Source organism: Loxodonta africana, chromosome X (genome assembly GCF_030014295.1).
Source record: "Loxodonta africana isolate mLoxAfr1 chromosome X, mLoxAfr1.hap2, whole genome shotgun sequence".
Classification (NCBI taxonomy): Eukaryota; Metazoa; Chordata; class Mammalia; order Proboscidea; family Elephantidae; genus Loxodonta; species Loxodonta africana.
This window is the reverse complement of record NC_087369.1, coordinates 177,981,313-177,994,856: the sequence shown is the minus strand read 5'-3', so window position 1 is coordinate 177,994,856 and position 13,544 is coordinate 177,981,313. Positions and strand designations below refer to the sequence as shown.

The following is a 13,544-nucleotide window of genomic DNA, read 5'->3' as shown; positions in this document are numbered from 1 at the left end:
GCAGACCATCAAGAACCTGTGGTACTGAAGGAAGAAGTCCAAGCTGCACTGAAGGCATTGGTGAAAAACAAAGCTCCGGGAATTGAGAGAATACCAATTGAGATGGTTCAACAAAGGGATGCAGGGCTGGAAGTGCTCACTTGTCTATCCGAAGAAATTTGGAAGACAGCTACGTGGCCAACACACTGGAAGAGATCCATATTTGTATCCATTCCAAAGAAAGGCTGCTCCAACATAATGTGGAAATTATCGAACAATATCATTCATATCACACACAAGTAAAATTTTGCTGAAGATCATTCAAAAGTGATTGCAGCAGTACATCGACAGGGAACTGTCAGAAATTCAAGCCGGATTAAGAAGAGGACATGGAACAAGGGATATCATTGCTAATGTCCAGATGGGTCCTGGATGAAAGCAGAGGATGCCAGAAAGATATTTACCTGTGTTTTATTCACTGTGCAAAGGCATTCAACTGTGTGGATGATAACAAATTATGGATAACATTTCGAAGAATGGGAATTCCAGAACACTTAATTGTGCTCATGAGGAACCTGTATGTAGATCAAGAGGCCGTCGTTTTAACAGAACAAGGGGATGCTGATTGGTTTAAAGTCAGGAAAGGTGTGGGTCAGGGTTGAATCCTTTCATCATACTTATTCAATCTGTATGCTAGCAAATAACCCGCGAAGCTGGACTATATGAAAAAGAACAGGGCATCAGGGTTGGAGGGAGACTTATTAGCAACCTGCGTTATGCAGATGACACAACCTTGCTTGCTGAAAATGAAGAGGACTTGAAGCACTTGCTGATGAAGATCAAAGACCACAGCCTTCAGTATGGATTACACCTCAACATAAAGAAAACAAAAATCCTCACAACTGGACCAATGAGCAACGTCACGATAAATGGAGAAATGATTGAAGTTGTCAAGGGTTTCATTTCACTTGGATCCACAATCATAAACACCCATGGAAGCAGCACTCAAGAAATCAAAAGACGCATCACATTGGGCAAATCTGCTGCAAAAGACCTGTTTAGATTGTTTAAAAAAAAAAAAAGATGTCACTTTAAGGACTAAGGTGTGCCTGACCCAAACCATGATGTTTTCTATCACCTCATATGCATGCAAAAGGTGGGCAATGAGTAAGGAAGACCGAAGAAAAAATAACGATGCCTTTGAATTATGATGCTGGCTAAGAATACATGGGCTGCCAAAGTAAAAAATCCATCTTGGAAGAAGTACAGCCAGAATGCTCCTTAGAAACAAAGACGGCAAGACTTCATCTCAAATACTTTGGGCATGTTATCAGGAGGGATGAGTCCGTGGGGAAGGACATCATGCCTGGCAAAGTAGAGGGTCAGCAAAAAAGAGGAAGACCCTCAATGAGATGGATTGATACAGTGGCTGCAACAATGAGCTCCGGCATAACAAGGATCATGAGGGTGGTGCAGGACTGGGCAGTGTTTCCTCCTGTTGTACACAGGGTCTCTATGAGTCAGAAGCATCTTAACGGCACCCGAAACAAAACAAAACAAAAAAACATCGTGTCTTTCCACAGATGTAGTCGATTTGATTCCTGTGTATTCCATCTGGCATGGTCCATGTGTATAGTCACCATTTATGTGGCTGAAAAAGAGGTTTTTGCAACGAAGAAGTCATTAGTCTTGTAAAGCTCTATCATGCAGTCTCCCACAACATTTTTATCACCAGGGCCATATTTTCCAACTACTAATCCTTCTTCTTTGTTTCCACTTTGGCATTCCAATCACCAGTAACGATCTATACATCTTGATTGCATATTTGATAAATTTCAGATGGCAGAAGTTGATAAAAATCTTAAATCTTCTCATCTTTGGCTTTAATGATTGTGCAGAAATTTGAAAGTGGAGTTAACAGTTCTTCCTTGTAGGTGTACCATTATTATCCTATAACTGCCAGGGTTGTACTTCAGGATAGATATTGAAATGTTCTTTTTGATGATGAATGTGACGACATTCCTCTTCAATTTGTTGTTCCCAGCATAGTAGACCATATAAATGTCTGATCCAACGTGGCCAATACCTGTCCATTTCAACTCACTAATGCCTAGTATATTGATGTTTATGTGTTCTGTTTCATTTTTGATGATTTCCAAGCAGTAAAGCTTCCAGCACTGCGTCCATTTGTTGAAACATCTCAATTGGTATTCTGTCAGCTCCTGGAGCCTTGTTTCCCACCAATGCCTTCAGTGCAGCTTGGACCTCTTCCTTCAGTACCATTAGTTATTGATCATATACTACCTCTTGGAATGGCTGTACGTCAACCAATTGTTTTTTGGTACAGTAACTCTGTGTATTTCTTCCATCTTCTTTTGATGTTTCCTGCGTCGTTTAATATTTCCTCCCATAGAATCCTTCACTATTGCAACTTGGGGCTTGAATTTTTTCTTCAGTTCTTTCAGCTTGAGAAACACTGAGCATGTTCTTCCCTTTGGTTTTCCATTTCCAGCTCTTTGCACATATCATTATAATACCTTACTTTGTCTTCTCGAGCTGCCCTTTGAAATCTTCCGTTCAGCTCTTTTACTTCATCATTTCTTCCTTTTGCTTTAGCTGCTTGACATTTGAGAGCAAGTTTCAGAGTCTCCTCTGATATCCATCTTGGTCTTTTCTTTCTTTCCTGTCTTTTCAGTGACCTCTTGCTTTCTTCATGGATGATGTCCTTGATGTCATTCCACAACTCGTCTGGTCTTCGGTTGCTAATATTCAATGTGTCAAATCTATTGTTGAGATGGTCTCTAAATTCAGGTGTGATATACTCAAGGTCATGTTTTGGCTCTCGTAGACTTGCTCTGATTTTCTTCCATTTGAGTTTGAACTTGCATATGAGTCTGTTCCACAGTCGGCCCCTGGCCTTGTTCTGACTGATGGTATTGAGCTTTTCCATTGTGTCTTTCCACAGATGTAGTCAGTTTGATTTCTGTGTGTTCCATCTGGCAAGGTCCATGTGTATAGTCGCTGTTTATGTTGGTGAAAGAAGGTATTTGCAATGAAAAAGTCATTGGTCTTGCAAAATACCATCGTTCAATGTCTGGCATTGTTTCTATCACCAAGGCCATATTTTCCAACTACTGGTCCTTCTTCTTTGTTTCCAACTTCTGCATTCCAATCGCCAGTGATTATCAATGCATCTTGATTCCATGTTCGATCAATTTCAGCCTGAAGCAGCTGATAAATATCTTCTATTTCTTCGTCTTTGGTCCTAGTGGTTGGTGCTTAAATTTGAATAATGGTCGTATTAACTGGTCTTCCTTGTAGGTGTATGGATATTATCCTATCACTGACAGTGCTGTACTTCAGGATGGATCTTGAAATGTTCTTTAGGGCAAGGAATGCAATACCATCCCTCTTCAAGTTATCATTCCCAGCATAGTATACCATATGATTGTTTGGTTCAAAATGACCAGTACCCGTCCATTTCAGCTCACTTATGCCTAGGATATCAATGTTTATGCATTCCATTTCATTTTTGATGATTTCCAATTTTCCTAGATTCATACTTAGTATATTCAATAAAGGATTAGATAAAAAAAATAATAAAGACAAAGGATATGAAGAGAGAATTCCCAGGAGAGGAAAAGAAAATGGTTAATCCACAAGAAAAGGCATTGAACCTCATTAGTAGCTGGGGAAATGTAAAACAAAGCAATGAAATGTCTTTTTTTTTTTTTTAACTACATCAGATCGGCAAGAAATAAAAAAGATAAAATGCTTGAACGAATGCAGGAAAGCGGCACTCTCACACATTTAAACTGATAAACATTTTTGGAAAGTAGTATGCCCATATCCATTTGATTTAAGATACTCATACTCTGGACTTAAAAAAAAAAAGACTATGTCATAGAAGGGGCACTAGTGGCACAGTGATTTAGAGCTGCTAACCAAAAGGTCAGCAATTTGAATCCACCAGCAGCTCCTTGGATACCCTATGGGGGCAGTTCTACTATGTCCTATAAGGCCGTTATGAGTTGGAATCGACTGACAGCAACAGGTTCTCTCATAGAAATAAAGTACATATGGCTATACTTAGAAGAATATTGCAGGATTGTTAATTGGAAAGGAAAACGAGTTGAAAATGGAGAGATGCCTATGCTGCTTTATTAATTAAAAAAAGCAAGTGTCAGAGTAATGGTCCGGTTTGATCCAATTTCTATAAAAACAAACAGCACTAAATACATACATGGGTATATATATGTTTACGTTGTTGTGTGCCATCCAGTCGATTCCAACTCATAGCGACCCCAAAGGACAGAGTGGAACTGCCCCATTGGCTTTTCTAGGCTGAGATCTTTATGAAGCAGATCGCCAGGTCTTTCTCCCGCGTAGCCACTGGGTGGGTTCTAAGCGCTGACCTTTTGCTTAGCAGCAGAGCTCTTTACCTTTGCGTCTCCGGGGCTCCTTTTCTGTGTTCATGTGAGCATAGAAAAACGTTCCCTTTTTTGCACATGTTTTGTGTTATTACATTAGTTTCAATGGAAAACAATAAGGAATTTTTTTAATTGGATAGAGTGGGTGAGGGAAATTCGAAAGGAAAGGAGTGCGCTATTTTCGAGGCAGTTTTTGGATGCGCTCCTCTTACAGACAGTGCGGCGTACTTACGGCGGCTCCGGAGAGTCGCGTCTACGCGGGGGATTACAGTAACCCCGTAGTCAGTGATGAGTCAGAGTGCGTGGTGCTGATGCTGCTGCCATTTCATCACCTCTCCGAGCGCTGCATCCATCCCTCTGCTCTCGCGGCGCCTGGGCCTACCTCGCCTCGGGCTCTGAGGCCAGCGATGCACTCGCGGCCGAGCTAGATCTCCGAAGCCTCGGAGGGGCGTCCCATCCCGCCGCCTCCGGCCCGGATAAAGGAGATCTGCCGAGCCGCGGCTATGGAGGCCATCTGGCTGTACCAGTTCCGGCTCATTGTCATCGGGGATTCCACAGTGGGCAAGTCCTGCCTTATCCGCCGCTTCACCGAAGGCCGCTTTGCCCAGGTTTCGGACCCCACCGTGGGGGTGGATTTCTTCTCCCGCCTGGTGGAGATCGAGCCGGGGAAACGCATCAAGCTCCAGATCTGGGATACCGCGGGTCAAGAGAGGTTCAGGTGGGAGTGCAGCCGGGGCCCACGAACGCAGTGGGAGGGTCCTAAGGGACTGCACAGCCCCTGGGGAGAGAGGATTTCCGGTCCTCGTCGCAGTCCTCTGCTGGGGGCGACACCGAGGGTCTGGGGGCTTCGGCTGGCGGGGAGTTTGGTGCAGGAAGAGAAGCGGCCTCGCAGGGAAGGCCGGTCAATAACACGTATTGTGTGCACCCCAACTCCACCAACCTGACTTGCCCCTTCAAGCCACTAGCCCCTCTGTGGCTAATAAACTAGTTGGAATTGGTCAATGTAATTCATCAATCACAGTCCTTATGCCGTATGCTTTCAAAAATGTTCCAGGTCATTGTAACATAAAGGCAGATATTGATAAATTGATTTCCTCTTGCAATCAGCACACGTTAAATGAACATCTACATGTGCTAGACACCTTGCTTGTTTCTGGGGAAACTCACACTAGAGAATGCCACTGTGAACAAAACAGACACAGTCCTTCCCTCCTGGAACTTTTGTGCTAGCGTAGGGAGGGAAATAAACAACACAAAAGAGTATCTTGTTTATGTTTGTATGCCCTCTACCTCCTCTAATGATTGACCCTTAATGAGTGAGGAAATGAATATATTTCATTTTTTCTTACACCCTTTACTTTTATTTGGTAGCATGTGTCATTTGTGATTGTATGAATACAGGGGAGGCTACCTGGAGAACAAGGGGCCTGATGAGTAGGATTGCCCAAGCAAAGACAGGAAAACACCCAGAAATGAGAGAGAGCAGAGTATACACAGAGAACTTTGCAGAGAGTGTTTTGAGCTAAAGTTGGGTGAAGCAGCAGGAACCAGATCAAAAGGGACTCAGCCATGTTTACTATCATTTATTGAACAGTAATTGAGCATAGAAGGTATTAGTTGACCAGGGGTGGGGAGAAGAGAGAATTACTAAGTTGTTTCCAACTACCCACTTCTACAAACAATATCCTTGTTCAGGTTCACTTTGAACTTGTGATTGCGTTTCTCATATTATAAGTGAAGAAAGGTATCTTTTCATATGTTTATTAGAATTTCTTTCTGTATGAACAGCCTGTTCATACTCATTGCTTATTATTTATTGGATCATATTGATTTGTAAGAGTTCTTTTTAGATTAAGAATACAAACCACTTCTGTCATGTATGTTGTAAAGTATTTTCACAGTTTGTCATTTGTCTTTTGACTTAACAAAAAAAATGGTTTTTGCTGTACAAAAGATTTTAGTTTTTAGGTAGAAAATGTATCCATTTTTCTTTTAAAGCCTCTGGGTCTCATGCCATGCTTAGAAAGGGCTTTGCAACCTTCTTTGCTAAATAATCCCAAACTATCAATGTAATAATGCATTCTGAAGTTTTGACAGGAATCTGAAGCATGCTTAGTGATTTCTTAAATCCAGCTTTTCACAAATCAAAACCTTTGTTTGTTCATGTCTAATTTTCTGGTATGCCCACCATTCACCACACATCTTTAAACATAAGGGAACTAGAAATGCTTTCAGCCTCCAGAGCTGGTTTGAACTCATTTGTAAGGTTTGCTCTTACATCTAATAAGCTCTAATATACCATAATGTATATTTATGAAGCTCATAAAATCAAGTAAAATATATGAAGTTTCTTCTGTTTAAGAAATATGGCAAATGTCTAATAGGCTTTAGCTATATTCTAATTTAAATGATTTAAATAAATACTATCATTTTAAGGGAGAAGTTTTGGTTATTTTGGAAATAAATCCTAGGTACTTGTGTTATCATTTCCAGTTAACAGATAAGGAGGCTACTCACGGTTACTCTTTATTGCCTGCCTACCCTGTTCCAGGCACTGCACTGAGTATGTGACATGCACTCTTAGTTACCTAGTGCTGCCATAACAAAAAATACTACAAGTGGGTGGCTTTCAACAGAAATTTGTTGTCTCACATTTCTGGAGGCTAAAAGTCCCAATCAGGCTCCTGGCCATGTAGATTCCTTTTGTGGGCCTCTCTTATAGTTTCTTGGTGTTCCTTTGCTTATAGACAGGTCCTCACATGGTGTCTGTTTTCCTACTGTGCTTATCGCTGTGTCTATTCTGCTCTTTTCATAAGACATCACTCAGAAGGAATTACGTTAAGGACCCACCCTACCCAGGTATGGCCTCATTAACATCACAAAAGAAAAACCTTTCCAAACAGGGTCATGTCTACAGGTGCAGGGGCTAGGACTCCCACATTTCTTTTTGGGAGACACAAACCTATAACATGCATACTTAGACATTTTCTCATTTATTAACTTTCCCAGAACCCTATTACCTGCCCTCCATTTTTTAGTGATGAGTCATAATTGCTGTTCAAACCCAAATTGGCTTGATTTCGAAGCCCATGCTGGTTACCACTGTACTTTGTTACTTCCCAAATCTGTTTGACATTAGTTCTCTTTCTAATGCATTACTTCCCCCTTCCTCCATTTTATCCCTAATACACACACGCAGGCATGTGCGGGCACCAGAGAAGAATGCTCTGCCTACAGTTTATTCCCTTCAGTGTGCCTTTCTTGTATCTCTTTTATCATCTCAGCATAGCACAAAGGTGTAATGTTAAGACATCAGCCTATGAAGCTAACCAACAAAAATGGACCACGCTGCATCAGAAAATTATGGTTAACAAATAGGAATATGGCCATTGTTAAGAGAATTATTTACGTGTGAGGAAGACTCTAGTAAGTTCCAGTAGAATCAGGTGTGCTGGTAGTTTTCCCAGATGGTTGCTGCTGAATGGGCCTCTCTCTGAAAGGTGTCAGGAAGTAGGGCTGAGAGTGCTGTCCTCCCCCACTTCCCTCAAGGCCTTTGCAGTCAGTGCACCTGAACTCTTCACCATACCTTCCTTTCCTATTTATCACATGCCTTGGACAATTACCAAAAAAATTGTGTTTCTCTTCGCAGAAGAGTTGAGGACCCTTGTTAGATTAAAATAAGAGTAATAGAAAGAAAGAAACATGACAATGATAAATGGAAAAAATGGGGTATATTGCAAGATACCTGTATACTTATAAATATTTTTTTGTTAGCTATCATAAAGTTATTTTTGTTTTAAAAATATCCTGTCTCAGCTACTAGCATTTGTGCTAAACTCTCCAGGTCACAGAATACTTTAATATCAATTGTTTCACTTTCTCCATGGTATCCCTGTGACTTAAGTATGTTGTAGAAGAGGAGGTATCTGTCAATTATTTGGATTTGGGAATGGGACAGTTAGTTGTGGTTCTGCCTGAAGGCAGGAAATAGAACTAAATAATCTCCCGGGGTCATTTTCTAGTGTCAAATCAAGAAAAAAAAATGCCTGTAGGTCCATGAACATTCACTTCTAGAAGATGCCATCTCAAAGTTTTGCCCAGTTGGAAACTCACGTATCATTCTTCTTGTGAAATGACTACACTCCCTTGTTTAAAAAAGAAAATCAGTTTAACTAAAGGACTGTGTCAATAACCAGAAACACCAGAATACATTATCTGAGTTAAATGAAGTGCAAAGGTTTTGGCGTGGCCTTTATTCTTTACTTCTTTCTTGTGTTTTAGATCCATCACTCGAGCCTACTACAGGAACTCAGTAGGTGGTCTTCTTTTATTTGACATTACCAACCGCAGGTCCTTCCAGAATGTCCATGAATGGTTAGAAGAGACCAAAGTACATGTTCAGCCCTACCAAATTGTATTTGTTCTGGTGGGTCACAAGTGTGACCTGGATACACAGAGGCAAGTGACTCGACACGAGGCAGAGAAACTGGCTGCTGCATACGGTATGAAGTACATTGAAACGTCTGCCCGAGATGCCATTAATGTGGAGAAAGCCTTCACAGACCTGACAAGAGACATATATGAGCTGGTGAAAAGGGGGGAGATTACAATCCAGGAGGGCTGGGAAGGGGTAAAGAGTGGATTTGTACCAAACGTAGTTCACTCGTCAGAAGAGGTTGTCAAATCAGAGAGGAGATGTTTGTGCTAGTCAGGCCTCTTAGTTCTAAAACATGCTCTCCCGCCTGAACTTAAAAGTAATTGAAGCAAATAGAATCCTTGTGTGACTAAGAGAACTCAAACTCCATTTGGATACCAACAGAATGCCAAGTGAGACTCCTTCCCAGGGGAGACTCTGACAGGCCTGTGTGTGGGTGGATGGTAGGACCTGAGCACTATGAGGGACTGTTTTTTGGCCCTTGTTGGGCAGTGGCCCTGTGTGCCCTTTGTGGACCACATATTAAGGCGCTAGGGTTTGGGGAGCTAGGCCCCAGAAAAATACACCTACAGGCAGGACAACTGTTTGTTGGCATTTCAGCTCATTAATAGGTCTCAAACATAAAGAACTATGTAAAGGAGGGGGAAAGTATCACATTGGAAACAATACTATAACTAAAAACGACTATAACGTCAACCTATTCACTGAGAATAACCTACATAATATACGTGTGCTGGGTTTGGCTGAAAGATACCAATTAGCTTCCAAACAGTCACCTATAAAATAAGGGGCATGGACTACCTATTTGCCGAGGCCCTTTCAAGTTCTAGGGTACTAGTAAAAATGATGCCAATAGGAAAAGGGAGGCCGTTTACACACTGTTACATATAATTCAAGCAAGTGTTCACTCTTGGAATAGAATAACCACCTGAAAGAGGAAAAAAATTGTCCCATGCAAATTACTGTATAAGTAGAAGGGAGAAACACTGTAACCTAAATGCCATACATTCTTCCCCTCTGGTCGCGCCTGAGGTTTCACTGCATTGGCGACTGCAATCTGGGAGTACACAGCCTGCCTGCTTCTTTAGGCACCTGGCAGCAACAACACAGGGATTGCCTCTGAAAATAGCCCTGAGACAAACCTTCTTTCATCAACTGTGTACTGAGTACCTGCTAAAGAGGAGGTGCTGTAAATCTTACTCTTTACAGTTTACATCGCAATCTCACGTGCGTTACCTTATTTTATCATCACAACAGGCCTCTGAGGTTACTAGCCCCATTTTACAGGTGGGTCAGCTAAGAGCCAGGAGACTTGCTTGGCCAAGCTCAAGATCTTGACTCCTAGTTTCTGTTCTTTTCACTGCATCATCTTGCTGTCAGATGAACAAACTATTTTTTAAATTGTTTGCTTTGGAAGAGATATGACTATAAATAAATATTCTCTATGTGATAGGATATGTTTTTCTTATTGATTGCAACTCAGCTATAATCCTGAGAGAACCTGGGGATGAATCAAAGGTAAGGCCCATTCAGGTATTATTGATAAGAGGGCTTTGAACAAGTGAGTCATTGCACAACTGAAAACACATTGGAATTGTGTGGGCACTTTTATAAGTGTTCTTATCACTGAAACACAACGAACATTTTATTGAAAGGAACCAAATACAGCAATGAGTGGGTTGGGGATAAAATACTCACCTTACGATGACCCTGGCCACCTGTTTGCCGAATATGTACACTGGGTTCCTGTCTGCCCTAGAGAGTCAGCTCTTAATTCTCACGTGAACAGATAACTGCTTCAGAAAATTGGAATGGCTAGTTTGAAAAATTCCATTATTTTTTGGATTGTAGCCAGTTCAGCAAGGCAAAAGCCATACTTTTCACAGCAAAAAAAACTATCCTGATTAGAGTCAGGTTTTTCATATCCATTGTGATAGGAAAGCCTGAGAATGGCAAATTACTCTGAGAGATAGTATTGAACTTTAGTATGAATGTGACTGAAAGTTTAGGAATTTCCTTCAGCCAGAATAAAGAAGCCAAATAATGACAATGATGGAAAACTATCCTGCCGCCTGTGCCCCAAGTTGGGTGACCAAACTTTCTTGGACTGATTCACAGTTACCAACTGCAAGTGAACTAATCGTCATCTTCACATTCATTTCACACCATTTGGCCTGGACAGGGTAATTAAGTTGCCAGCTTCATGGGTGTAGAAGACAAATAAAAGATGGCAAATTGGGTTAACAGAAAATGTCATCAACTACTATACTTAATTATGTTTAGAAGATTCTGAAAGCAAGATTATCCAGTGGATAAATGACAGTTGACTGGATTCTGTCAGTTCAAAAAAGGATAGAAACAAAACTTCTCTATGGTTTTCTTGACTAAAATATATCATGTGTATACTTTTCCCATTCCTTACATTTTTTAGGCAGGTTTAAAAATACACAGCATAGATCCAGCAGAGGTGGCTGACCCTAATTGATTAAACAAGTTCCACAAACTTTAAAAATCATTTTAGTAGAATCCAGTGCTGTTGTCACTGCAATAAGTGGGTTTTAGAAAATAAGTGTGAAAAAATCAGGTGTTAATATAATACTAAGGATGAAGCTTTAGAAGCTATTTTACTACTTAGGTAAAGAAAAGATTAACTTGTAACAAAGACCACAACTGCATGTTGGATTAGATTGTCTCATATTCCAGAATAAAATGTACTGTATACTTTTCCTCACTTTGTTGCGCGTTATAACGATATGTGAAAAAAAATGCTTTACTTAGCTGTATGTGAATGAAAACATGCTTGTGTTTAGTAAAATGGTTGATTACGTGACTGTCAGATTCCAAGTGTGTGTTGTAGCTATTTCCAAAGTCTGGCACTACAGCATATCAGCTACTACAAAGGAGATCACTAATATACGATATTTACTATGCACAACAGTATTCAAAGCCAGAAAGAGAATACCATTTTTTAAAGTTAGACGATGATCATGTTGAAAGTCACAGAGGCCTCACTATTTCCTGAGCAGCACAATTCAATATTAGGAAAAGTTAGTTTGGTTAAGGCTAAATTTGCATCATTGCAACTTTTACTGAAGGATCTTAATTCTGTCACCAGGTAGTTGACTATAACTGTTGTCTTCCCAGGAAAGTCTTCTTTTCTCCAGGCTAAATTACCTCAGCTTTTTCAAATTCTACAATGGTGTGCTGTTTGTGTCAGGATCACTTCAGCTTGTGGGGCTAAGATTGGAGCACATTTGTTCATCCCGTTGCCTAGTGTTCATAGTACATATTTGGGGGAAGGAAAAGAAGGGGAAGATGTTTGAGTTTGGGTCTGGGCATAGGTAGGCTGAGCTCCACACAGCTTTATCACTTTTATAGTTATGAATGAATGGAAGGGAGGGAGGAGAGGAGGAAGAAAAGAAGGAAGGAAAAATGAACAATGTAACAATAACGAATCCTAGCACCCCATTTCTCCACTCTCCTTTATAGCAAAACTCAAAAGTCCATACTCTTTGTCTCCAATTGTGCTTTCATTCTCTCTTGAACGCTCTCTTATCAGGCTCTTGCTCACACCACTCCACAGAAATGTTCTTGTTAAGGTCACCAATGATGTCCACATTGCTAAATCCAGTGGTCATTTCTCAGCCTTCTTCTTTGACCATCAACGGCATTAGACACAGTCCGTCACTCCCTTCTCCTTAAAAGACTCCCCAGTGCTCAGCCCTCAATCATCTTTTCCTCATTTATATTCCCTTTGCGACCTCATTCAGTCCCATGGCTGTAAATACCATCTATAAGCCAATAAGTCGTAAATTTGTATCTCCAGGTTGTCTCTCTCCCACAGACTCTAGACCATCATAACCAACTGCCCAACAAACATCTCCATTTGCATCACAAATTTAACATGTCCCAAACCAGGCTCCTAATTCTCCTCACCAAATCTGTTCCTTCTGTAGCTTTCCCCTCCTCAGTAAACGACAACTTTTTTCTCTTTTATTTTTTGGTTTTCATATACACCAAGCACATTTCCATCTCAGGGCCTTTGCACTTGCTCTTCCCTCTGTCTAGAATATTCCTTTTTGAGATATCTGCATGGATTGCTCCTTCACCTCCATCAAGTTCTAGAACAGCTTCCCTAGAGAAGATGGCCCCAGAAGTTGTTTCTGACAGCTTGATCTAGAGTCTAACTCTTTAGTCTTCCCCCCTGGGGAACAACAAAGTTTATGGTGTCCAAAAAAGGGAAAGGAAATTTAGAAGGAGAGAGTGGAAAACCTGGCGAGTACAGTCTGACAGGAAGAGTGGACAATAGTATCACAATGCAGCAGTGGGTTCCAAAAGATAAGGATTAAAAGGTATCCGTAGAATTTGAGAGAGCACGAATGCATGAGTGACCTTTGCCAGCATAGTGTAGATAGAATGAATTCTGCCTATACCAAGCCTCTCAGGAAGTTGGTATTCTCAGTTCCCTCAGAGGCCCAATTCCCTTCTCACCACCCTCTCCATATGCAATCTTACCTACTCCAATGACTTCATGAGTGATTTCAGCCCAGTCTTCTGGGTGTTATAGTAATACAGCCTACTTGCCTGGTAAACACATCCACAAATTCCTCAAACTTAACATATCCAATACTGAAATCAACATCTATCAAAATGTATTCCTTCCACCCCGTCTTTCTCATCTCTGTAAATGACACCACCAC

At 41.0% G+C, this 13,544-nt stretch overlaps 1 protein-coding gene across 1 annotated transcript; it reads left to right on the top strand.

The window, feature by feature from the left end:
• Positions 1-4,732: 4,732 nt before the first annotated feature.
• On the top strand, positions 4,733-12,896 carry RAB39B (RAB39B, member RAS oncogene family). Its single transcript, XM_003421744.4, has 2 exons — positions 4,733-5,127; positions 8,691-12,896. The coding sequence occupies exons 1-2, from the start codon at positions 4,913-4,915 to the stop codon at positions 9,115-9,117; spliced, it is 642 nt and encodes a 213-aa protein (XP_003421792.1). The 5' UTR covers positions 4,733-4,912; the 3' UTR covers positions 9,118-12,896.
• The last annotated feature ends 648 nt before the right edge of the window (positions 12,897-13,544 follow it).

Excerpts from the sequence above, each read along its gene's own strand:
- RAB39B (XM_003421744.4), top strand. The coding sequence starts at position 4,913 with ATGGAGGCCATCTGGCTGTACCAGTTCCGGCTCATTGTCATCGGGGAT. Across the intron at positions 5,128-8,690 it reads GCGGGTCAAGAGAGGTTCAG|ATCCATCACTCGAGCCTACT; the intron begins GTGGGAGTGCAG and ends CTTGTGTTTTAG.